Consider the following 27,434-nt stretch of genomic DNA (forward strand, 5'->3'; position numbering starts at 1 on the left):
AGCTTCTGACTTGCTGTACCCAAACAAAAAGTGAGAACTCAGTTTTTCTCCGACAATTTGGGGGCTCGTCCGGGATGGCAACGCCCTCAGAGGCACCGGCAGTTACTACGGATCGTTCCCCTTCGAACCCCATGGCGCCACAATAGAGGTAGGAGACCTTTTGAAATCTCTATTGGGGTGTCGGAGGAGGACTGTCCGTGGGGCCGTCTGTCCCTGTTGGGCTCACGCCATCCGAACTTATTGACTGTGCAGCAAGGTCAGATGCTGAGCGGCTTAGGGGAATTGTTTGCCGCCCCCTGTATGCATATGCGAGGTGCATAGGATTGCACCTGTGTTGAGGGGTTGTTACCGCCTCAGCAGGAGGGGTTTTTACCGCCTCATAGTCCGGACAGAGGGGTTGTTTACCGCCTCAAGAGGGGTTTTTACCGCCTCGAGTGATGCATCGAGGTACTTGGGAATAGTACCTGGAGTAAGGCCTTGGTGTGTGTGTGTGTGTGTGTGTGTGTGTACACCAGTGTGAATTGAGTGTTACCGGAAGACGCCCAGAGTACTCTGCGAAGTCTTTTGGCTCATGACCAGAACTACTCTAACGCAAGCCCGGTAACTAGAGGATCTTTTAGGAGATCCGACCCACGGTGGGCTAACTCGGCCTGGCATCGTCCGGCGAGGAGGCTGCCTGGGTCTAGGAGTGTGTGAACCCATCTTCCCTCCCCTTTTCCTCTCCGTGTGAGCCACTGACAGTCGGACCATCTCACTGGATGCAACAGAGTAAGCGGCGCCGTCTCTCTGAGATTAGCCGACGCTCTTTGCTGAAGGGAGGTGTAGGAGGTCATGGCTATCCTCGTTAGTCTTTCCTGTGTGAATACCCTGTAGGGAGAGATCCTTAGTTTATATGCCGCTAGCGCGGACAGGGCATCCTCCTCCCTGTGTGTGTGATTGGAAAATGGGTGGGGGACAGTCTAAGGATTCCCTCTCACCCCCTAAGGGTACCCCAGCTTATTTCATGTACGTACATTATAGTCTTAAAACCTGCAGGTATTTAGAGAATTGGAATCATTACACGCGTGAAAATTCATCTAAACAATGCCCACTAGAAGGTACCTTCAATCTAGATAAGATCATACATCTCAGAGGAGCTTTTAATCACCAAAAAAGAAAGCCTCTGACACACAATGGGAGCAATTTGTCTATTGAGGAAAGGAACGGGTTAATTTGAAATTCAGCTTGGTCCAGAGATAAAGAGAAAGTTAATCTGCGTTCAAGGTCAAGAATCAATGCAGACCAGGCTAAGTACAAAGAAAAACTACTTTCGGCCCCAGCTGGCTGTGAAAAAATATAGACATAGTCAAACCAAAGGCAATACAAGTTACAGTGCTGAGATTACATTTGCAAAGCTTAACTGTCCAGTGAGATCCAACAGTCTGCCTTTGCGACCCTGGAGCCGGCGTGGTTTGGGGACGCTGAAGAAGCCACAGGCAGCCGGCCTGGACTGGAATCACTGAAAAGACGCCCCAGGAGACCTCAGGGTGTAAAAGAACTGCCCTCCCAAGAGAGGAAGCAAGTTGGAGATTGCACAGCACCTTCTCTCAACGTTATATACAGACGTGGCCAGTCTGGACATACGTGTGTGAGTATGAAAGTGTGCCTACTCTCAGCCGCAGTAAATCTGAGAACCGGAGAGGGATTTAGCATTCCTCTCTCCACCCCGGTTGACCGGGAAGGGTGTCAGGTGGATCTACCCCAGTCGTAGCAGGACTGGGCAATAGAGAAGTTGGAGTAATAGGAAGAGTTGTGTACTTGATAACTAGAATTGAGCAATTAAGAGCATAGATCATGAACCAGGCAGCAACTCAAACCTATGCCCAGGGCAAGTTGCAAGCCTTGAGACAGGACTTCCAGGCAGAAAAGGAAGCACTGGCTAAGCAAGTACCGGTCCTTCAGGGACTTGTCAGAATTTAACCATTTGTGTTTGCATATGCTGTAACAGCAGTGTGTTTGCCACAAGAGAAAATTGAATAGTTAAACGCCAATGGGCCATGCGTTTTGCCCAAGTGGCAAGCCTCACGAGGGAGGACTCGGGTAGCCTTGTGAGTAAGAATGTTTAAGAGAAGAGACCAGGAAGGGTGGGGGCTAGTTGAGAAGCCCACCCTCCTATCTAAATTGGTAGTGAAAAAGCCGGTGCCCATGGAAGGGACGGTTCAGCGAGAAAAGCAGGATTGGGCCCAAGCGGGCAGGCAATAGATAGAGAGATTGGAAAACAGGTTGGAAACTTTGAGGGCACAGTGGAAGGAAAAGAGTAAGTAATTATAAGCAGGGGGATTTCAAATCCCCAGGACAATAATTGGAATGGTAAAATCTGAGTTGATTGGGTGTAGTTTTGAGAGACAAGCAAGTGATTTAAGAAAAGAGAGTGAAAAGTTAACTCTGTAGTTGCTAGAGGGAATCAAGCAGTGAAACTTGGTAGGAATGTCTGTAAGTAATTCAGGCAAGAGGTTATTTAAGTGGAATTATTCGACTATGAATACGTTAGTCTAATTTGCTGAAAAACACTCCTGCTGTGTACAATCTGTGTTTTATAAGTTTGAGATGAATTGGTATTGTTTTAAAGTTGCAAAAACCGAAAATACTTTTGCCAGACACAGGAAACTAGTGTTGTTTAATATGGTGTTTAGCATTTAATCCTTAAGGTGACTTAATGCTTTACAAGATTTAAAATGTTTTAACTAAAGACCAAAGGTTGTGGCTGCAGCAGGGTAGTCAAAGCCAGGAGAATAAAAGATTTGAATTTGTTTTTGGGTAACAAAATAGCAGATAAAAGATCTGGTAAAAAGATAGAGAAGGACAGTGCCCCTGGCTCTGTGTGGTCGAGCTGTCACTTTACTAGGGGTGCATGGAGATTTTGTAAGCACAAAAGAAACAGTTACACCTTGTGTAGAAATTGATGTGGCTAGTGTTATGGAAATTGAATTGTGGAGAGGATGTGCATTTTCCCCAGAACATGTGCAGTGTATATTGTAGCAGAGGTAAAAGAAATGCAAACCTACCAATATAGGTTGTGTTTGAAAGCAGGAGCTAGAAGTAAAAGGCAATCAAAAGTCTGGGAAAGTTAATTGTGTCCCTTTTAAAGTAAGAATCTTTAAGCTGTGGATAGCTTTGGATCTGGAAGCAAGCCAGAAAGCATCTGTATTAATGCAATTTTCTAACTAATAAGGTAGAAGCCACTGAAACCTGGGCTGCCTATGAAACAAATACAAGGAAATATGGGGTAATTCCTCTGTTTTGTCTAAAATCAACAAGAGTATGTGTATATAAAGGAAATATTTTAAGCAATGACTGACTACCCAGAAGGGGTAGACCTCTGTTCTTTTGTCTTTCAGATCATCAGAGAAAACGGATGCCAGCTGAACAGCATTCAATGTACCATGCATTTACTGGTACAATAGGAATTATTTTTGTGTTCTTTGTCCTGTCTTGTGGTGTTTGTCTTGTGGCCAGAATTGTTGGGTTTAATAATTTCATAAGACAGTCTAGTTCAAAATTAAATAGAAGGGTTAAATCAAAAAGCAGATACTTGTTTTATTCAACTTGGAATACAAAGTGTTTGGATAAATCAGGAAAATGTGATATACTAAAGTCTAATACAGTTGCTTAAGTAAGAAAAAGAAACTTCATTGGCCAGATTTTTAATTGAAAAAATGGTTGTTAAAATTTGCATACCAACAGTCTTTGGAAGCAAGGACATGGAAGGTTAACCCACTCCCCATATTGCCCATGGGATCCTTCTGGCTACCTCAGATTTCTAGCCAGAGGGCTGGGGAGGGAGGAAAGCTATTGGACACCTGAGGTTGTACCGAGTGAACTCCTCAAAAGTGGGTGTGCTTGTCCTGGTTTGTTGCTCCAAAGCTCTGTAATAAAGTTATTTTACTGGAAGGGTGTACATGGCATACATTGAATAATAAGACTAATGTACTGTATAATGGCAATGTGTGTATGTGTTCATTGTTGGGAAAAGGTGTATGAGTGAAGAGTGGAAGTTTCCTTTGTAGGTTAAAAGAAGCCAAGAAGGGGAGAAGGAAAAAGAACAGAATGAGTTAACTGAGGAAAAAATAGCTAGCAAGCTCAGTCCAAAGATAAGACGTTGGCCCCATCCAAGGATACTACCCACAGCTAAGACTTGGCTGACAGCCAAGAAAAGGGGGGGCCTGAATGTGCCCAACAACTATGATATCTGCAAAACACTGCCAGGCATTAATGAAATGTGTTAGGTTTCTTTTCTCACAGATAAAAGAACTGCTACCCAAAGACCCTAGCAGCCCTGCCATTCATTGAAACAAGGAGACTGAGTCTATGTAAAGTCCATCAACGAAAGACTGCTTTGGCTCCATGCTGGAAAGGCCCTTTCCAAGTCCTGTTAACCACCAACACCGCTGTAAAGTGCCAAGGACTGCCCACCTGGAACCATGCTTCTTACTGCAAAAAGACCCCTCCACCTGGAGAGGATTCTCCAGCTGCTGATCAGCCTATTTCTCCTGCTAGCTCTGCTGTGCCTCCTGGACAGCAGGGAAGGAGGACAAGGTGAAGTGCTAGTAACCTCTCCTTTGTCCACTGACAGATCTACAATGCCTTTGAATTCTTTTACAGGAATCACACCAGTACAGGGTGAAGTGCTAGTAACCTCTCCCCTGCACTATGGTGAATCACAACTGCTTTTGAAGAAGAAAAGAAGAAACACTCGCTCTGCTGAAACCACCAAAGTCCAGGAATTCCTGACTACAAAAGACATTAAGAACTGGCCCTGGTGGAGAAGACGGAGCATCGTTTATTGGCAAGGAGGGAACTGTGGGGACCGTTCCTGGGAATGCGGGGTCCAGTGGTGGGGTGGATTCTTTCCAGGATCAGGACTTTGTGCTTATGGACAGGTACCTTCAGGATGCACTGCCCTTCCTAATTGGCTTTCAGAAGATGAATATCAAAACCGCCTTGCCACCACTAGGACTACACCCACTAGTCCCTTGACCCCTGCCACCACCACTGTAACTTACCCAGATACAAACCGTACTGTATATTCCAATGAAACCCAGTGGCCAAGGCTTTCACATCTTAGTGATTTACTGAAATTTTGTTCAGAGAAATTATTCTTTAAAGTTCAGGATAATGTATATGAGCAAACAATTGAATGGAAAACAAATGGATCAGTAGAGATAGAAATACATGATATCACTACCAGCGAACCCCAAGAATTAATAATTGCAATTGATGGGTTCTATAGTGAAGTAGATATGATGGTTGTTCCTGGAACTTGTACTGTGTTAAATGAGAGAGGCCCTTATTGTTATTTGGTCACCCAATTAGTGAATAATCAGACAAATACCCAAATTGTTCACAGGGGGCTGCCATTAGATTAGCACAACAGAGGGCTTGGGTTATTTCCTCTAGAAAGAAGAGAGACTTGACCGGATCCCTGTGGGATGGGGCCAATAGTGCAGCAGCAGTGTGGAATATTTTTAAGAACCAGGAACATGATGAGAAATTGGGCCAACTAGAGAAGGCCATTGGCCTTGTTTCTGGAGCACAACTAACCCAGGTACAGGCTGGAGTTGGTGAGTTACATGTTATTTCCGCCCTTAGTTCTATGACCCAGAAGTTGCTGACAGAGATGGTATTGAATATCACTGAGGCTGGGAAGGCATTGCAGTGGGATCTAGCATGTTCAGAGACTCAGGATTTCCTGAATGACCAGCTGATGTCCATTCGGAATGATCTAGAACATCAGGCTTGGCCCACTGCCCTTACAGACACATCAGGAGTACCATCTGATCTGTGGCCATGGAGACTTACTTGGAAACTTTCTGGATGGAAGTGCGGACGTTCTCAGTGCTCCTTCCAAGCATATGGACCGGTAAAGGGGGTGTGGGCTCCTACATACCGTATCCTGCCGGGTCCATGGGGAGGATGCATGTGGGATTGGATAATTCACCGAGACATCTGGGAAATTAGACCATCTGATATGCCCAATCGATTTTTAGTCAGTGCTCCTGGGATTACACCTCACATTTGGATGGGGTTAGGAAGTCAGTGGACATTTTGGCCATTAGAACCCCACAGCTTCAGTGTAACCGTAAACTGGAGCCAGGAGAAGTTGTCACTGTTTATGACTACGTTTGCTGTGAGGGTAGGGGACAAGGAACTACCCTGACAGGACACTTACTTTTTCAAGCTAACGATAGCTGTGTGTATGTTAATGACACCACATTACAAGACATACATTTTAATCTCACTACCACTGCAGGCAATCATATTATTTACTGGCCTGCAGATAGAGCTTTCCAAGTAGCCCTTAGGTTCCAGATACCCTTTAATTGGACTAGTTTAGTACCTGATAGATTTCAGAATTTGTTTTCACTGTTACCAGAGATTCAGAAAATCTCTGAAGTACAAGGGCAAATTCACATGCTTCAAAACATATATCAAGTTGAAAAGTATGCCTTTCAGACTGCTTATAGAGTATCCACTTTATGTACTAAGTATAATGTATTGTGCTTTGTAACTAAGGCTGTACAACAACCCCATTATAGTTTTGCTATGGGAATGTTATTGCTTGTATTGTTATTAGTTAGCTTAGGATTATGTTGTTGTTGTTGTAAAAGACGTAATAATAGTAATACCTTTCATGTTCATGCTAATCATGCATTGTCATTACATCCAATCAGAACTGCTAAAATTGAAACATCTGATATAGAATCTGAAGTCCAGGACTTGATGCAAATAGAGGTTTGAGAATGTTTGTTGTACTAGAAGTACAAAAGGGGGGGTTGTGGAAGCAGAAAAAGAACTGTCAGAAAAGAACTGCAATGCATGACAGTTTGTTAGCAAGAGTCAGGCTAACTGTAGCCCTGATAACGCGAGATTTGTAGAAGCGAGGATTGTGTGAGGCGGGTGAGAAAGTACTGTGTGAGAAGTTATTGTGACCTTGTATAGATAAGGTGTAGAAGACCTTGTGTAGATAAGGTATAGGAAATATTGTATGTTGGCAAGAGACAAAACAATTAAGAAATAAGATATCAAGATGGCTTATGTATAACAAAATGCAGCTGTCCCTCATTATTGAAAGGTATAAATGCTTGTTGTAATTAGGTATCAGAGAGAGAGACCTGCTTGGCTCTCTCCCTCTGCACAATTGTGAGAGTTAATAAAGCTTCTGACTTGCTGTACCCAAACAAAAAGTGAGAACTCAGTTTTTCTCCGACAGGGGTCATGGGCCCACCCAGGACTCCTGCCCCATCCAACCCCCCTGGGACCCCTGCCCCATCCACACACCCCCGCTCCCTGTCCCGACTGCCCCCGGAACCCCGCCACCCCATCCAACCCCCCCCTTCCTTCCTGACTGCCCCCCTGGAACCCCTGCCCCCATTCAACCCTGTTTCCCCCCCGACCACCATCCACACCCCTGTCCCCTGACCACCATCCCAAACTCCCCTGCCCTCTATCCAACCCCCCCTGCTCCCTGTCCCCTTACCGCGCTGCCTGGAGCACCGGTGGCTGGCTGTGCTACAGCCGCGCCGCCCGGCTGGTGCTGGGCCCCACTGCCGCCGCCACCACGCAGCACAGAGCACCGGGTCAGGCCGGGCTCTGCAGGTGCGCTGCCCCAGGAGCTCACAGCCCCGCCACCCAGAGCATTGCGCCGGCAGCGGAGCGAGTGAGCTGAGGCTGTGGGGGAGGTGGGACAGCTTGATACCGGCTGCCAACTAGACATGGAGCCATTGATCTCTACCCGTTGAGCCCGACGATCTAGCCAGCTCTATCCACCTTATAGTCCAATACCACATGCATTTTCAGTAGGGAGCAACACACCAATGAAGCAGTCAACCTTCTATTTAAATTGCTTCCCTTTGCGAAGATCAGAAGTTTTCTTTTTGATCTGAACTTCAGGCACAGCTTCTTATCCCATTTCTTATCAGCCAGAAATGGGAAAGTAGCTCACTCCCAAAGACCTTAAACTAGATTTGATACAAGCCAAAGGCGGGTCATCCACATAGTCACTCTCATCTAGCAGTTGTGTGTGCTGAACATTAAGCAGGACGATGCTAGAATGCAACCTTCGTGGAATAAAGGGATCAATGAACACCCACCCAAAATCATTCTTTAAGATCTTTGATAGGACAGAGAAGTTACTTACCAGTAACTGCTATTCTTCAAGAATCACCACTATGCATTCACACTCGTGGGATATGGCACCTATAACAATGAGTTGTGGAACTGCCTTGAAAAGCAGTGTCTATTGAGGGGATAACACGAGATCTCAGGTCAGTGACAGTTGTCACCCTAACTCTAGAGGAGTGCACCACCTCAGTTTCTTCTCTTAAAGGACACAGTTCTGAAGTTACACAGAACTCTGAGGCAGAGGGAAAGGCAGCAGGTAGTGTGAATGCACAGAGATAACTTTTAAAGAACAGTTACTAGTAAGTATCCTCTCTTTTCTTGTAGGACCTGTGCACATTCCCACTTGTGGGATTAGAAAGAAGTGCTGTACCAGGTGAACAGTGGTCAAGGAGTTCTAAGCTAAATGGGATAGCAGTGCTACAGAACAAACTGGGCATCACAGCATAATGCTAACTCTAAGGAGCAGAACCTAGTGGAAGCGTGCACCAAACTCCACTTTGCAAATCTCCACTAGGGGAGCATGTCTAAGGTCTAGCACTGATATTACAGTGGCTATCATGGCATGGGTTTTTAAAACAGGAAACATTAACTTCCTAGCTAAGATGCAGCAATGTTTTCTACAGCTGCTAATCCAGTGTGAAAGTCTGGCTGGTGATGGGTTCTCCCTGGCATCTCCCCCCATATGTTACAAAAAAATCGAATAGGTTAAGAGCTTAGCGTTTTCCAGGTAAAAACAGAGCACCCCTTCTGCATCTAGGCCATGCCTCCCCTGGATGGAAATGATGTCTCAACAAGACTGCCAGGAGGGATATGCATTGAGAAAGATGGAAATCAGAGACCCAAGGCATGAAGCTGGGATGGGGCCTAGCTGACCACAGTAGAAGGTGGAGCAGCCACCAAAACACTAAGCAGACATATTTGCTATCAAGAAAGTAGTTTAGACGGATAGATGCTTGAGAGGCTTGAGCAGGGGATTCTCAAACTGGGGGTCAGGACCCCTCAGGGGGTCATGAGGTTATTACATGGGGGGTCGCGAGCTGTCAGCCTCCACCCCAAACACCGTGTTGCCTCCAGCATTTATAATGGTGTCAAATATATAATGAAGGTTTTTTTAATTTATACGGGGGGAGGGGGGAGGTTGGGTCGCACTCTGAGGCTTGCTATGTGAAAGGGGTCACCAGTACGAAAGTTTGAGAACCACTGAGCAAAAGGCCCATAAGGAAGGCCCATTAGCTTCATTAGGAAAAGATTTAAGTTCCATGAGGGCAGAGACTCCCTAATAGGGGGAGGGAAGAAGTGGTCAATGCATTTACCATGCCCTTAAGGAACCTGGAGACTGTAGGGTTTGTCCTTAATACAAAAGAGGAAGATGACAAAAGCCCACAGGTAAGGTTAAGAAAGGCAACCTTGACAGGGGGTTAGATGATGGGGAGGGAGGGTGGGGAGAAGACACAGAAAATTACAATAGGGTCATGGGAACAACAACAGGGAAATCAGTGGGAGAATCTGCTCATTGTAATAGATATCTATACACAAATGCAAGTACAGGTATTAGTACATAAGGTAAATTACTCAACTGGCATCAGAGGCTTGGGGGATAAATCTCATGACTGGAATACTGCTTTTGAGGGGTATAGCTTGTTCAAGAAGAACAAGCAGGGGAAAAGGGAGGAGGTATTGCATTATACATCAGAACATATACACTTGTGAGGTGCAGGAGGTTAGAGGCAGACCAGTTGGAAGTCTCTGGGTAAAAATAAAGGGGGTGGGGAAAGGAAATAGGGATCAAATTAGGAAGGGGAGGTGGATTAGGCATTTCAAGAACAGAAATATCCAAAACAACACACCTGCTAGTAATGGGGGACTAACTACTCATACATTTATTGAAAAAATAATACCGCAAACCACAACATTTCCAGTAAGTTTTTGCAATCTATTGGGGGAAACTTTTTGTTTCAGAAAGTAGAGGCAGTAACCGGGGAAATAGCCATTTTAGACTTGGATTGTGACCTACAAGGAGGAATTGGTTGCAAATCTGAAGGTGGAAGGCAACTTGGGTGAAAGTGATGATGAAATGACAGATTTCACGATTCTAAGAAATGGAAGAAGTGAGCACAGCAGGACAAGGACAATGGATGTCAAAAAAGCAGGCTAAAAAACTCTGAACTTCACTCTTATGATGGTTAGAAACCTTTGTCTAATTACAAGCCTAAACTTATTGATGGCCAGTTTATATCCACTTGTTCTTTTGCGGGAAAGCAAGCATTAGGGTGGCTAGTAGTGTCAACAAGTGGACCCCACTCCAACAAAGATGGAAGCAGTTATGGGGACTTAAACTGCAAGGAGTCCAAGTTAATTGATGCTGGAGCATCCAGCTCCAGAGGAGTGTGCAGAAGAGGTGACAGTGGTGCTCAACAATCTTCAAGCAACTCATGGGTCAGAGTACAGAAAAAAGAGAAACTATCTTGGCAATGGTGCCAAGCATGGAACAGGTACTGTGGTTGGCACCTCGTGAGTTAGTGACAAGGCTACTGAGGTCTTGGAAGAAGGCACTGATTTTGTCTTCAGTGCCACTTTGGATGTATTCAATGCCAAATGAGGGATTTGCTCCCAGTAGAGCACAGAGGAAATTACAACCTTGAATCTATGGTAGAACGTGGCATTAAGGCGGGAGTGGCACAGTGCATCTTGGGTCCAACATCTTGGCTCCAATGTCAGAGGATCTCAGCACAGAGGCTGGTCTTGGTAGCCTTCATGGGCCCATCAAGATATCAGGCTGTAGGCAGTGAGAAGCCAGATGAGCTTGGAACCTCACATCTCCCACATCCGGTGCATGAAGTGAATGTGCAACAGACCATACTCTGGCTTTACCAAATGGGTTTCACCCAGGCACAGGAGGCACCAAAAGTGGGTACAAATCTTAAAGCCCCTGTGGGGATTAGGGCCCAACACAGTCACAATAAAGGCTAAGGAAAGGGTCGTCTACACTGAACTAACCTATACCACACTAAAAGCTAGTAAAGAAAGATTGAGGGTAGGCTAAGTGAAGATTTAGTGTGAGGACACAAAAGCAAGTTCCATTTGCTCTCTGTGGTGACAGATAATCGGAGGCAATTGGGAGGTTGCACTCCCTATAAAATAGGGCGAGCTCTCTTGTGAATCTTCCAATGGGCACAGCTTTTCAAGGCGTTTCACAGTTCAACACCAGAGGTGGCATATAACAGAAGAGGGAATGTACAGAGCCGTCAAAATGAAGGGATAGTCACTGAAAAAACCTGCATATCCCACGTGCGTACCAGCAACACATATGGTCAACTGCTGCCATGAGTACTAAAGGTCAATAACTCAAGATCAAGCCAAAAAACAGGTTTCTATGAGATCAGGGGAGTGAGCACAAGTATGGATACATTTTCGATTCCGGCTTCCAAGAGATTAAACACTAAACATGATTTAAAATACCCATGTAGGGTACTTTAAGTCATCTGACATCCCTTCTCACTGTACAAGTTTAAAAGAGAAGTCAGATAACATTTTATATAGAACGCTCAGTACTTACTGCTATAGTCACCATATCCATAGTAGTTGTTGTAACCAGTGTAGTCATATCCTCCATAGCCACCGTACCCTGGGCTGTTGTAGCCATAGTTGCCATATCCCTGATTCCAGTAGTTGCTATATCCCTGGTTCCAGTTTTGACTGGGGCCTGAAGCACAGTAGTAAATTGCCAAAAAATTAGAATACTGAAAGAATATAGACATCTTTCTAAAATTAGTAAAAAGTTAAGCACAAACTTACCACCACCTCTTCCACGGGCTCTCCCAACAAATCCTCCTCTACTTCCCCATTGCTGTTGCTGCTGATACTGTTCCTTTGACATGGCTACTTTTATTTCACACTAGAAGACCAAAAGTTAAAATCAAACCTAATTGGAAAAAAAGCAGTCTTTAAAGTAATTTATAGCCAACTGATTGTAAGTTAGTACTTTATTTTTTTATTCTACATTAATCTCTTAACTAGTCACACTGGAGACTTATGAAAAACAACAAATAACTTCAACCTAAACAGTTACCTACTCTAGTTCATAGCGTGTGAAAATTCAGTGACAAACTGTTTCATCACTTCTGGTATAGACACTAATTCTTAAAGGAATTGTTTAGATTAAATTTTATTTCTATACTTCAGTTTTTCATCTGGTTTACAAATTGTATAGCCTTAGAAAGTTTGGACCAGATTTGAATTACGAAAGCATCAGTAGTTTTACTCAATTACGTTTTGAAAGCTCAACTCAGCTGTCAGTATATAAACAGTCATGTAAAACTTAAGCTTTCATTTTTACATTATTTTTGCTATTGGCCATACTTACACAAGTGATGCAATTTCTGAACTATATAGTCCAGGATATGCTAGTAAGCACGTTTCCATTTTGCTTTAGTACCAGTTTAAGACAACTTTCACTGGTTTATACTCCACTTAAGTATTTTACTAACAAGAAAGCATTTCCAAGTGGTTGAAGAGTTAAACCAGGATGCAAGTATGATATTGATTCAAAGAAACAATCCATTCCAAAATTATAGATAACGTATGTGTGGTAGAAGAGGGCAGAGAAGGCTGTGGAAGGGAGAGATTCCAAGGTTCTTAAAGGAGGCTGTAGTGGGCCCTGAAGGGGATGAGATGTAAGTCTCACTGGGGGGAGGAGAGGGAAGGAGAGGAGAGGAGAGAAGGTTTGTGCACTGAGCCCTACCAGTGGGAATTCAGGGCTTTGGGGATAAATGAGTGTGCTGTTGCCATACCCCTGAATGAAAAGGATGATAAAGTGTCCAAGGCCACAAACTTGTTGGAAGCAAGAGTGGCATAGGGTCCAGAGTCTCTGTTCCAGAAGAAGACATGAACAATGGTTCCCAACATGCATCAAAAAATCTAGGCACACTTGGTGCTTATATAATACAAACATTGATGAGCTAAAATACTTTGTTATAGCTAGACCATACATGTCCAGGATACGATCACAAATAAAATGGAGGCAGCTCTTAATGTATTCCACACACAGGAAATTATTTGCTCTGTTACAACAAGCAATTTAAAATTCCTCTAGTAAGACTTTAACATACTTTACTAAGACCGACGTTGTGGTATTTTTTTTCCATTATTTTCTTCACTGGTTCCTCATCCTTGAAAGTAATAAAGCAGAATCCACGCCTTTTGTTGGTTTTGTTGTCCATGGGAAGCTCTATAGATTCCACCTGGTGAAAACAAATTAGCATATTTCAATGTCATTCTTACCAAACAACCCTCCGTATTTTACTATGTTTAAAATCAGATAATCACAAAGTTACATCTGCATAGGTCATATTATTTAACTGAACTTATTTAACCGGTATATGCAGGTAGCAAGTTTCCATGCACAGGCATTTTGCTCTCACCATACACGGAAACTGAAAGTAATATATACCTATATATTTCATGTTCACATTCAAATTTAAGTTACATGTTTAAAGAGTCTTCAATAATTACATCAGCATGATTTGCTTCACAGTATTTTTCAGTCAAGTATTTCTAATTTCCAGGAGATGTAGTTCCAGTTTCATGGCACCTATATTATCAATCCTGGCACTAAAACCATGTTACAAGAACAATTCTAGATCCTGAGTTTAAGAACTTGACTGCAAATATACCAATGTAAGTAAGGAAATGTCCAACATATCTCCTTACCCAAGTTACAAAGTAGGTTTCAATTTAACACAGACCAGTTAAGGTCCACAGTACATTACGAAGTGGAACTACATTTGTAATCAGGGTAGAGCACAACCAGTTGGTGACCAGGTTTCTTGACTGTTGTGTTGACGTGGGCTGAAAGATTCACGTTAGCAGGATTTGCCAGGTCAGTGGGGAATTGGCAGCCATTTAAGCCAGCTTTATAGAATTTATGGAGGTTCACCAGCACAAAAGATACTTTTGCCTACATTTACCCTGAAGATAAAGTTAGAAAATAAAGCAGAAGTATTTTACTCCCCTTTCAAAAAAAAGGTCTTAGCCCACTGGGTGAAGAGCATTTTCAAGGCAAATCTGAAATGCTTTAGAAACCAAGATTAGATTTCCACTTAGTCTAAAAAATTTCAAACACTCTGTAGTTAGGTCTAGAGTATACACTGGCCAGGCAAATGATGTTAAGCCTCAACATTTTAAAAACATGCTTTAAAGCAGTACCACTGTCAAAATTAGAATGTTTTAATGTCAGAAGCTACTCAAAATAGAAGTGGATTAAACAGCTTTTGTCACATACCTCACCAAAACCTCCAAAATACTCCCTTATTTTCTCCTCAGGCGTATCTGGAGATAGTCCACCAACAAAAATCTTTTTAACAGGTTCTTTTGTTTTCATGGCTTTAGCTCTTTTTGGATCAATCACTTTTCCATTCAGTTTATGTTCTTTTTGGTCCATGACCTATAAAATTTGAAGTTAACAACATTTTGACTTTTCAAACTAACTAAATACTTTACTGCAGTTTTTGGTAAAGTGTAATGCTAAAGATACAGCATTAACTAAAGATGGGCATAAACTGAGCACTTTTACAAGTGCATAACCAAGTAACAGATCTGCAATATTGGCCAATATACACTGACTATGTGTTTCCTCCCCAAACTCTTAATCTAAGCACTTATCACTTCGGAGCCGAGTGCCATAAAAGAAAGTTAAGGACACAGTATTCAAAGAAGGCACCCTAAAAGAAAGTTTGAAAAAGATCAAACCGCTTTACAGTTTGCGAACTACCATCTGTTTAGACCAGGTAAGCTCCAATATTCTTGCTGAGCACACGGTTCCACAGTACTGGATATCCAAGGTCCTTTGTTTTTTATATTGTTATAAATTTCCCAGAACTTGATCAGTTTTATTACAAAAAATTAAAAATGGGTGAAAATTGGTGCAAAAAGTTGACTTCCATTTTTTGGGTAAATTTGAGGGTAAACATTGTGGGACCAGGCAGGCAACAAATAGAGAAAAGTAAGAGTACTGAAAGAGTGCAAAAACAGTATAATACTGTGGTTTATTTCAGGAACAGTGCATTAATAGCACATATGCATGTGCATATATTTTCCACAACATTAAATTACATTGCTTTAACAGAGCCTCACATTTAGACTTAGACTAATTTATTATCATTTGCAGTGTTGTTGTAGCCATGTTAGTCCCAGGATATTAAGAGAGAAGTGCTAATACACAGAGAAGCTCAAAAGCTTGTCTTACAGCAACAGAAGCTGGTCAAATAAAAGATGTTACCTCACTAACCTTCTCTTTTTAATTTATTATTAACAAACACACCTACCTAACAATGTATTGGATTTTCTTAACAGTCGTATTTTCAGGTACTTGAATGATCCAATATTCAGGTGAAAATTGGTACACCTCTACCCCGATATAACACGAATTCGGATATAACGCGGTAAAGCGGCGCTCTGGGAGGGCAGGGCTGCGCACTCCGTCGGATCAAAGCAAGTTCAATATAACACGGTTTCACCTATAACGCGGTAAGATTTTTTGGCTCCCGAGGACAGCGTTCTATCGGGGTAGAGGTGTATAAACCAAATAGCTTTTGTAAAACCCAGGAATTTTTTGGTAAAAACCAGAAATGAAGGGCCTTATGGATATCTAAGGTTTTTTCGATAGCATTTAATACTGTAGTGTCTGAGGTCTTGTCTACACTACAAAATTATGTCCACCTAACTTACGTTGGCATACAGCGACTGCAGTTATTAAATCGCTTGTGCGTGCACACACTTGGCTCCGTGTGTCAGCAGTGTGTCCCCTCACCAGGAGCGTTGTAACAATTCTATTGTCAGTGTAGGGCATTGTGGGATGGCTCCTGAAAGCCAGTAACAGTTGAGGTAAGCAATGCAGTGTCTACACTGACACTGCATCAACTTAATTACATCGACTGTGACTCTACACTGCTTGGGGAGGTGGTGTTACTAAATCGGAGTAGAGAGGCACTTACGTCGGTGGGCACCAAATATAAGTGAAGACACTTCCATAGCTAGGTCAATGTAAAGTAGATTACATCAACCTACCACTGTAGTGTACACAAGGACCAAGGCCTGACATGCTGAGAGAGATTTCCTTGCAGTGAAGGACATGAGACCATGCTTCAAGAAATGTTGTTCATTGCCAATGAATTGGACAGGTCAGCTAGATGGTTGAAGTAAAAGCATTTCAAAAAGCAGCCTCTGGAAAAATATTGCTTCTCAAAGCTGTATCTTTTTAATAGATTACGTAGACAAGATGCACACACGAGCCTTATTACTGAGTTTCTTTACTGTTCATTTAAAGGTTAAATGAATTAATTAGATTAGAGAATAACACTACCTTATCTACACTCTCAGACTCTTTAAAAAGTACAAAGCCAAAACCCCTTGATCGCCCTGTGATAGGATCTAACTTCAGAGTGCAGTCTACGACTTCACCAAATTTGGAGAAGTAGTCCTTCAGATCTTTCTTTGTAGTGTCCCAGCTAAGGCCTCCAATGAACATTTTCCTGTAAAGACAAGATTATTAATTTGTTAATATCTGTTCTAAAATTTGACATACAGGATTTTTTTCCCCATAAGAGCTCATTTTTCCAATTAGGGAACTTTGGTAGGATACTATCAGCAATACCCCTTTATATATCTGATCATCCCTCTACATTTCAGAAAGTGGTCCTGGTCAAATTTGCCACAAGTGCAAATATACCCTGAAAAATCTATGTAAAAGTGACATTCTGAGTTCCATATTTGTGTCCATCATTTATTTAGTTTACAAATAAGACTTATTAAGCTGCCAGCCCTACAAACTCAATGTGGGGGCTGAGAAGACAATGAGGATTCTTCCTACTTCACATCACCACCACTAAAGATCCTTCGAGCCACATTCTGTTTTCAATTGCACTCAGCCTCACAGGGGATCAAATGTTGATTAAGTTGTCATTATTCCATAGTTACTTTTCAAAATAAATGCACAAAGTAAGTGCAGATTACCCACTGAGCCGTATATGCCAGTCTGGGCTGGACAGGCACAAATATGTCTGGTTTGCCACTACTTAAGTTCCTAGACAAAAACTACCAGGTTGGGGACAAATTACTCTACCCACACAGAAGGGAAGTAAGCAGTATTGGAACATGACTGTAAAGTTATGTGCTAAGACCAATACTAAATTTATAAAATTAAATACTGATGAGGCAATGTGTTTTTTCCAAAATGAGTGCCCAAACAAGCTGTAAATCCATTGTTTTCCCAATCACACTGGCCATGCAACTTAATGTGGGTAGGCTCATCTAAGTTTGATTTTCATTTTAATTGTAAATATGGTGGTACACTAGATAGTTTGGAATCAAGTCACTCTCCCAATGCAAAGAGTTGGGAAATAAGGGGTGAAAAGGCCAAACATCTTACCTCCTCAAAAAGGGAGCATTTTATTATTTGTGTCAACTTAAATTAACCAAGTGAAATTGTGAATGGAATCTTTCCTAAAGCTATTAGACAAATGTTATTTGTACCCATTCAAGTGAAGAATCATTTTCAAGTAATTTTGCTTTATTTTGGCTCCAAAAATCACAAGAGAAAACAAGATCCAGCCAGATCTACAAAGACATTTCCTACAAGACCTAGTTCTCTTCATTGCCTCAACTAAAACTTACTTCCACAAGTTGGTATTCATTCTAGTAATCCCTAGAACGGGGCAGGCAAACTACGGCCCATGGGCCGGATCCAGCCCAACAGGGCTTTGGACTGCTGGCCCCATGCCGCTGCTGGAAGCGGCTGGCACCACGTCCCTGCGGCCCCTGGGGGAGGAGGGGCAGAGGGCTCCGTGCGCCCCCCACGCAGCTCCCACTGGCCAGGAACAGGGAACTGTAGCCAATGGGAGCTTCAGGGGAGGTACCCGCAGAGGAGGGTAGCGCACGGAGCCCTCTGAACCCCTCCTGTACCCCACACCCCAACCCCCTGCCCTGAGCCCCCTTGTACACCCCACACCCCTCCTGCGCCCCAACCCCCTGCCCTGAGCCCCCGCCACACTCCGCACCCCCTCCTACACCCCAATCCTCTGCCCTGAGCCCCCTCCTGCACTCCGTACCCCCTCCTGCACCCCAACCCCCCTGCCCTGAGCCCCTTCCTGCACACTGCACCCCCTCCCATACCCCAACCCTCTGCCCCAGCCCTACACTCATGGCCCTGCATGCAATTTCCCCACCCAGATGTGGCCCTCAGACCAAAAAGTTTGCCCACCCCTGCCCTAGAATGTTCCTCTGCACACAATATAAATCCAAACTTTGTGTTACACATGTGGAGAAAGTCACTTTACAAAATATATACCAGCACAGCTATAGCATGAATTATGTCACATCACTATATGCCGGACGACCTCTTTAAATCAAAGCTGCACATACAGATCAGACCATCAAGGCTACTCAGTCTAAGGTCTTGCTACATTAGTCATGGCCTTAGGAATGCATAGACTTTTGACAGATTTATCTAATCCTTATGCAACTGCAGTGGACACAGAGAGGCTTCAGCCTGCAGATGTTACATGCGTAACACCAGTGACTACAACATATCCCCCCACCAAAAAAAACAAAACACCCATTCTGAATTAATCCCCAGCAGACCCACTCCTCTCCATCCGTTCACATATTGTTCCAATAGCCTTTGCTCTCTACCGCAGAGTACTAGAAGCCCTTCCCAGGATTAGTGCTTTCAAGACAAATCTGAAGGGATTAGTTGGGCAACTGAGTGTTGCACCACCACATTAGTGGTGACAGACACTCAGAAGTGCTCTACGCTCCAGAGATGCTTTAAAACACCGATATTCAGACTTAAGTGGTTCAGGAGTCAATTAGCAACCAACATTACCTAAAACAGCCCCAGTAGTGTGAACTCTCTATTTTCCATTTTTATATACATTATTCTCACTTCAAAATGACTGACCAAGTATAATTACTTTATCAACTATAACTGGTTAATAACATAGTAAAAGCATCCTTATTGGTTAATAATCAAATCACACAGTGTTTTAATAGCATGTGCTGCAAAGAGCCTCAGGAGACACATTAAAGAGCCACTTGCAGCTCGCAAGCCTCAGTCTGAGTAGCACTGATTTAGGAGGATACATTTATGGGATAATTTCTTCAAGTTTTCAAGGTTTTTATAACAAAAGAAAAGGCTTAGTGTTATATATCTATGGCATGTTAGGGAATAAGACTTCCCAACAAACTATTTGGGGAACTTTTTGCTGCGTGAAGGAAAGAAAAAGACGACATGTGTACAGGACTTGATAAATGAGCAAATTATAGCAATGCAAACTTACCAAAACCTTCCCTCATATCATTATACCCATGAAAAGGCTAAATAACTGTGAAACTTACAGTACAAATCAAACATTTTTTGTCTACTTCCATAAAATAAGCATAGCAATACTGTTTAGATTAAGATAGGCCATTAGCGTGGCTAGCCTTTTTGGCTCTTAAAGATGTTGAAGTACTCTAACATACTGTAATATCTTTAAACTAGGGTTGTCAAGCGGTTAAACAAATTAATCGCGATTAGTCACACGGTTAAACAATATAATACCATTTATTTTAAATATTTGTGGATGTTTACTACATTTTCAAATATATTAATTTCAATTACAAGACAGAATACAAAGTGTACAGTGCTCACTTTATATTTATTTTTTATTACAAATATTTGCACTGTAAAAAAACATTGTATTTTTCAATTCACCTCATACAAGTACTGTAGTGTAATCTCTTTATCATGAAAGTTAAACTTATAAATGTAGAATGATGTACAAAAAACTGCATTCAAAACTAAAACAATGTAAAACTTTAGAGCCTACAAGTCCACTCAGTCCTACCTCTTGGTCAGCCAATCACTCAGAGAAACAAGGCTGGTTACAATTTGCAGGAGATAATGCTGCCCGCTTCTTGTTTACTATGTCATCTGAAAGTGAGAATACGTGTTCGCAGGGAACTGTTGTAGCTGGTGGTGCAAGATATTTACGTGCCAGATGCGCTAAAGATTCACATGTCCCTTCATGCTTCAACCACCATTCCAGAGGACATGATTCCATGCTGATGATGGGTTCTACTTGATAATGATCCAAAGCAGTGCGGACTGATGCATGTTCATTTTCATCATCTGAGTCAGATGCCACCAGCAGAAGGTTGATTCTCTTTTTTGGTGGTCTGGGTTCTGTAGTTTCCGCATCAGAGCGTTGCTTTTTTAAGACTTCTAAAAGCATGCTCCGCACCTCTGAGATTTTTGGACAGCACTTCAGATTCTTAAACCTAGGGTCAAGTGCTGTAGCTATTTTTAGAAATCTCACATCGGTACCTTCTTTGCATTTTGTCAAATCTGCTGTGAAAGTGTTCTTAAAACGAACATGTGCTGGGTCATCATCTGAGACTGCTATAACATGAAATATATGCAAAATGCGGGTAAAACAGAGCAGGAGACATACAGTTCTCCCCCCCAAGAAGTACAGTTACAAATTTAATTGACACTTTTTTTTTTTAAATGAGTATCAGCATGGAAGCACGTCCTCTGGAATGGTGGCCGAAGCGTGAAGGGGCATACAAATATTTAGCATATCTGGCATGTAAATACCTTGCAACGCTGGCTATCAAAGTGCCATGCGAACACCTGTTCTCACTTTCAGCTGATACTGTAAATAAGAAGCAGGCAGCAGTATCTCCTGTGAATGTAAACAAACTTGTTTGTCTAGAATAGGATATAAGAATAAGAAATAGGAGTGAGTGGACTTGTAGGCTCTAAAATTTTACAGTTTTGTTATTGAGTGCAGTTATGTAACCAAAAAAAAAATTTGCATTTGTAAGTTACACTTTCACGATAAAGAGATTGCACTTCGTATAAGGTGAAATGAAAAATACTATTTCTTTTATCATTTTTACAGTACAGATATTTGTAATCAAAAATAGTAATGTAAAGTGAGCATTGTGCACTTTGTATTATGTGTTCTAATTTAAATCAATATTGAAAATGTAGAAAAACATCCAAAAATATTTAATAAATTTCAATTGGTATTCTATTGTTACAAGTGCGATTAATCGCAATTTATTTTTTTAATCGCAATTTTTTAAAATTAATCATGTGAGTTAACGGCAATTAATTGACAGCTCTACTTTAAACATTAAAAAGTTGTAAGAAAAGATTGTCTATTTGACAAAATGCATTGTACACCTCTACCCCGATATAATGCGATCCGATATAACACAAATTCGGATCTAAAGCGGTAAAGCAGCGCTCCGGGGGGGGTGTGCGCACTCCAGCGGATCAAAGCAAGTTCGATATAACACAGTAAGATTTTTTGGCTCCCGAGGACAGTGTTATATCGGGGTAGAGGTGTATGTCTATTGAAGACTGAAGTTAACATGGTATTTACTCTTTTATGAAACAATAGCAACTTGGGTTTTAATTTCCCACTTTCAAAGGAGTGTTTTATTTTTGGATTGCCTAGAAACTGGGCTTTTGTATTTCTCTCAGTGTTTAAATATTATGTTTGATGAGCAGTGAAAATACCCAGATCTACCTTATTTTTGCCACTGTGAGGATTCCCTTTGGCTACATAGGATATTAGATGAACACTACACTTATCTCCCCCCATCCTGCTATTTTAAAATTAATTTAAAGTTAGATGTTTGAATTTAAAAGATTTTAACTATGTACACATTTAAAAGTGAATTTCACTTGCGATCCATCTTAAGGACTCAAAGTTTAAGTTGGTTATTAAAATGATTTTCAAGTGTTGGAATGGATAATTATGCTATGCATCACATGTTAATTTTGTAATAAAAAGTTACTGAATTATTGATATAGAAATACACTGTATGAAATGCTCCATTTAAAATAGGCTAAATATGGGAAGCCTTGAGAAAAATTCACTAATGACATGAGCTTGATGCTGCTGGTACAACCCAGCCCAGTCACTAATGTTATTTGGGTAGGCAAGAGCTCATGTCAATCTACCCAGCAAAATCAACCAACTTCCAACTCAAGTGCTAATAGCCATCTATTGTAGGATTTTATACTGCTGTGCATCACTGTAGTATTTAAGAATCTTCCACTTAATCAACAGCAACAATAAATCCCCTAGTGGACTTCTTGGTGGCTATGGCTCCTGTCCCTTGGTGCAAAAACTGCTTGTGTTAAGTTTCGGGTTGTTTGTTTTGTTTTTATTTGTAAAGATTATTAATTTTATTTTTAAAATAGGAATTTAGTGGTAGTGCTGGATGTCTGTGTTGTGTCATAACACTCATGCCCAGACCCAAGTGCCCCATCAAGTCCCTTCTCTTCAAAAGTATGAGGAAACAGAGAGACTTTACAATGTGCCTCAAAAGCCAGGCTCTCTCTATCAGCCAAACTGGGAGATGAGTACCACCACAACCAGCTTGAGCCCCTGAACTGATCTTAACTGTGGTGATTCACAGGTGGTATCTGGTAGGATACCACCTGTGAATCACTGGAACAGTTCACAGGAACAGTTCACAGGATTTATCTAAAAAAAAAGATAGTACATTATTCCCACCAGCCAAAGTCCAGGAAATTTTGTATTTGTAAAAATTATCCCAGTTACACAACATTGGGTTTTAGAAGTGGCAACTTGCATGTTGAAGTTTCAGAGAATATTAAGTTTTTTTGGTTTTGTTTGTTTTTTTTTTTTTTTAAAACACACATGCTGAGTACCCACACTACCAACTGAAGTCAATGGGAGCTAAAGGTGTTTAGCATCTCCGGGGGAAATGAAGCCTTTATAAACCCAAATGTTAAAGTTGAGTGGAATTAGACAGCACCACAGAGTTTAAAAGACCTTATGCTAGCTATGGAATGGACTTCTGTATATAACCACCCTGATGTACGGTGGGTATATATAGGTAGCCAGTAATGTACATAGTAGCCTGTGATGCAGTAATGTAAGAATGGAACAATTTCATAAGACTAATAAGGCAGAAAAGCCTTCACTGCCAATGAAAGAGCCTGCAGGAATATATTTTATAGGTACAATAAATAAGGTTAAGATTTTGTCGTGATTATTTTTAGTAAAAGCCACAGACATGTCACGGACAACAAACAAAAATCCACAGAAGCTGTGACCTGTCTGTAACTTTTGCTGCTGTGGCTTCATGGTTTCCCCCACCACCATGGTGGCTGGGAGCTGTGGGGTTCCCCCTCTGGCCAAGGCTGCTGGAAGCTGCAGGGGGGGACCCCCTCCACCCATGGAAGCTGCAGGGTGACCATATTTCCCAAAGAGAAAACAGAACACCCCCAGCAACTCACCCAACGCATCCCACCTGGCGCACGCAGGAGGCTGTTGCCTGTCACTAGAACACTGCAGGGGGCCCCCTATTGCCTGTCACTGCTGTCACCTGTTGCTGGAACCCTGCCACGGCCCCGCTGGCTGCCAGCTCCAGAGTCCAATAACCCCTGAGGCTGAAGCAGAGAATGTCATGGAGGTTTCTGGAAATCACGGCTTCCTGACTTCTATGACCACCGTAATATAAACATAGCCTTAATAATGAACAATGTTAGCAATATGGCCTCTGGAAAAGTGGAATCTCTTCAGAAGGGCACTGTCTAGAGAAAAATTCAGTATCAAGCCAACTCACTAATGTACACAACACAAATTCTCTGGATGTGCTGAATAAAGCCAAACTGACAACATGTGACCAATGAACAAGGAAGAAAAACTCTCTAAAAAACAAACAAACTTCAAAATACCTTTAGGAAGAATGACCGTATCAATAGTTTCCTCAGTGCAGAGCATTTCCTATGTAATCAGTATGGCCCTACCAAATGCACAGTCCATTTTGGTCAATTTCATGTTCATAAGATTTTAAAAATAATAAATTTCATGATTTCAGCTATTTAAATCTGAAATATCAGTGTTGTAATTGGAGGAGTCCTGAGCCAAAAAGGAGTTGTGGGGTGGTGACAACGTTATTGTGGTGGAGAGCGGTGGCTGCTGGCCAGGTGCCCAGCTCTGAAGGCAGGGCCACCACCAGCAGCAGCACAGAAGTAAGTATGGCATGGTATGGCATTGCCACCTTTACTTCAGCACTGCTGCCTGCAGAACTGGGTCCTCAGTCAGCAGCCGCCACTATCAGGCCACCCAGTTCGGAAGGCAGCAGTGCAGAAGTAAGGGTGGCATGGTATTGGCACCCTTAGTTCTGGGTTGCTGCTGGCAGGGCGCTGCCTTCAGAACTGGGCAGCTGGCCAACAGCCGCCGCTCTCCAGCCACCCAGCTCTGAAGACAGCGCAGAAGTATGGGTAGCAATACCACGACCCCCATAAAATAACCTTGCAACTCCCTTTTGGGTGAGGACCCCCCAATCTGAGAAATGCTGGTCTCCCCCATGAAATCTGTATAGTATAGGGAAAAGAACACAAAAGAGCAGATTTCACGGGCCGTGACGAGTTTTTCATGGTCGTGAATTTGGTAGGGCCTTAGTAATCAGCTTGTGGTTTGGTGTTACCAATCCTCTGTAGAAACTTGGACCATCACCTCTTCCTATATAAAGCAACAGAGTGTCCTGTGGCACCTTTAAGACTAACAGATGTATTGGAGCATAAGCTTTCGTGGGTGAATACCCACAGACATGTGTCTGACGAAGTGGGTATTCACCCACGAAAGCTTATGCTCCAATACATCTGTTAGTCTTCAAGGTGCCACAGGAGACTCTGTTGCTTTTTACAGATCCAGACTAACACGGCTACCCCTCTGATACTCTCTTCCTACATAGTCACTAATTCCCAAGTAATGCACCCTCACAGTAGTGGTTAAGTGGATAACATGAGGCATACTCAGAGACCTTGACTACAAATCAAGACTATACTCTGAATTTAGACTTCATGAGCTTGAAATGAGAAAGACATAACAACAAAGATTTTTGGCCAGCCAATTCACTTGGGTGCGAACCACTGCAGCCAATCACTGTGGAATGTAAATGCATCCCATAAACTTTCAGATTGCAGAAGCAGCATTTACAGGGCAGAGAGGAAGCCATGTCTCTCCAGCTCTCAGAAGAAGGGTTACAATGTCATGAAACCTTTACAGAGAAGAGATCCCGGAAACATCCCAGAAAACATATAAGGATTAGAGACTCAAAGCTGTACAGAAGTGGAAAAAAAGGCAGAAAATATGGAGCAAATAACTGAAAAAAGGGGTGGGGGGGAAGACGAGACAGAGCTAAGAAGGTGACGGGTCTACCTTTAAAGGCTGAGTTTATGACTGTCAATCAGTAGCCAAATAATTCAGAACATACCCTAGAGTTTTGGAGTTTGAGTAAGAAAAGCATAGTCATTGAGGCGCTAAGTTTACAAACCAAGATTTCTAACATATACAGGCAAATAGGTAAGAAGATAATAAGTTTACACCACATGACAAAGTGTAAGCAAGCCTTAATCAAAATATTTCAACATACATAGCAGCCACTGAAATCTGATGTGTATGCTATATTTTTGCCAGGGTCTGTTCCTGACCTCTTCTTGGAAGCCGGGTTTTTCTTTTTTAAACATTAATCACTTCTGACTAGTGGAGACTTATAAATTTAAAGATGCTGGAAGGGAAATCAGTTTTTGGTCTCTACTCCCACCTCAACAACAGGTGTGTCTGTGGTACCTGGCAGGTTCGGTCTCTGCTACTCTAACTTCACCAACCCCAGCTTTTCCCCTTGGATCATTCTCCCATATGAATATATCCACAATGCTTGCTTCTGCTGTTGCCCTGATCTTGCCCAAGCAGTAATGCGAAGATGACATGCTACTTGAGAGTTTCAGTGCTGCATACAAGGTTTTGAGTATCAGCAGAACTGATGACTCTTGTTAAAGGAACAGTCATCCTGGGAAAAAATAATCTCAGGAAGTCTTTAAACCTACTAGTTATTTGGAATGTCTAATTTACGTAAAAAAGTTAGAGAACACACATTTTTTGATTAAACAACTTGGTGCATCTGACAGTACTTGTTTATGGACAATTTCTCCTCTGTGTGCTCCCTGCTGAAAAAAAGGCAGCTGTGTAAATGGGGGAGCAGAAGAGCCCTTCTGAAGTTTTATTTTTACTTGCTATTTAAAGGAAGTTCTATCTGGAAGTGAAATTTTGGGAATGTAGTGAATTTCAAAATTTGAAGTTTACAAGCTCCCTTTAATTGTGCCTACAGACTTGGTAAAACAATACTTCATCAGTTTACAACCAGATGACATTTGGAAGGTTACTTTCACAATTGCAAAAGCTTAAAACTAAAGCCAGATCTATACTACAAACTTTTGCCAGAATAGCTATGGTGGTGAGAGATTTGATTTGAGAGTGACACACATAACTATACTGGCAAAACTGCACTTTTGGACCTATAACTAATTTTGCTCAGGGGAAGTGGAGGACTGGAATAATTTTACCAACAAAGCCTTCCATGTGTAGAACTGGCTTAGAGGAAAGCTTAAATTCTGCAGAAACTGTTGGTACTTGGGTCCTCCTCTGATAGGCCTGTCAGGAAATTTCCTACTAGACAATGACATGTGGATTTTTTCAAGTCCACAGTTCAAGTTCTGGGAGACTAGATCAACAACATCCTGAAGCTCGTTAGCTGAGGGAATTAATGCAATGTTACGGTGCAAGCACTACCTGGTATGTTCTGACACCATCCAGAAAAATTACTCTTTAAGTCTAGGCTGAAAATCATGACCCTCCACAAAACATCATCCACAACCTAGTCCCAACCCTCAACTGAGCGTGCATTAAACAGCAAGGACATGGCAGAAATAACAGTTGTTTTAAGTTATAAAAATCAAAACTAAGTCAAAAGGAAAACAGGAAGATACTGTATGTAAATATTTACTTTGCCAATGCCAAACAAAGTGTTTGAAGTTTTGTTTTGTTATTTTAAAGGGGAAAAAAATATTGTTTCTGATTTCTCTCCCTGCTCTCAGTCAAGCCATTGTGGAAGCAGGGAGGGAAATCAGGAGGCTTCCAAGCATGTTTGCAGAGGGCGGGAGACAGATCTGCCATAGGGAAGTTATCCTCATCCAATGAGCCTGTCTTCTACTCTACCATTTGACTGATATGTCACCCCCAGGAGGGGAGGGAGCCATTCCAAATTAGAAAACTGAGTTAATTGAAGCCCCTCTGAACTAGGGTTTGGTGGTACTTAAGAGAAAAGTATGTTGCTGCAGAGTCTGACTGTACTGGAGATCACAAACATATTTAGGACTACACTTCAATGAATCCTGGTCTACT

At 42.2% G+C, this 27,434-nt stretch overlaps 1 protein-coding gene across 3 annotated transcripts in view; it reads right to left on the minus strand.

Moving 5' to 3' along the window:
- Positions 1-27,434, minus strand: part of HNRNPD (heterogeneous nuclear ribonucleoprotein D) — a 34,831-nt gene that overhangs the window by 3,678 nt on the left and 3,719 nt on the right. For all 3 annotated transcript variants that reach the window (XR_010561431.1, XM_065404666.1, XM_065404665.1), the window contains 5 exons: positions 16,520-16,688; positions 14,441-14,602; positions 13,269-13,400; positions 11,956-12,055; positions 11,717-11,863 (listed from right to left, as the gene is read on the minus strand). Coding sequence is in view for 2 of the 3 variants with exons in the window: in XM_065404666.1 (XP_065260738.1) it covers positions 11,717-11,863; positions 11,956-12,055; positions 13,269-13,400; positions 14,441-14,602; positions 16,520-16,688 (710 nt within the window). In the remaining variant the exon portion in view is untranslated. The remainder of the gene's footprint in view (positions 1-11,716; positions 11,864-11,955; positions 12,056-13,268; positions 13,401-14,440; positions 14,603-16,519; positions 16,689-27,434) is intronic.

Source organism: Emys orbicularis, chromosome 5 (assembly GCF_028017835.1).
Source record: "Emys orbicularis isolate rEmyOrb1 chromosome 5, rEmyOrb1.hap1, whole genome shotgun sequence".
NCBI lineage: Eukaryota > Metazoa > Chordata > Testudines > Emydidae > Emys > Emys orbicularis.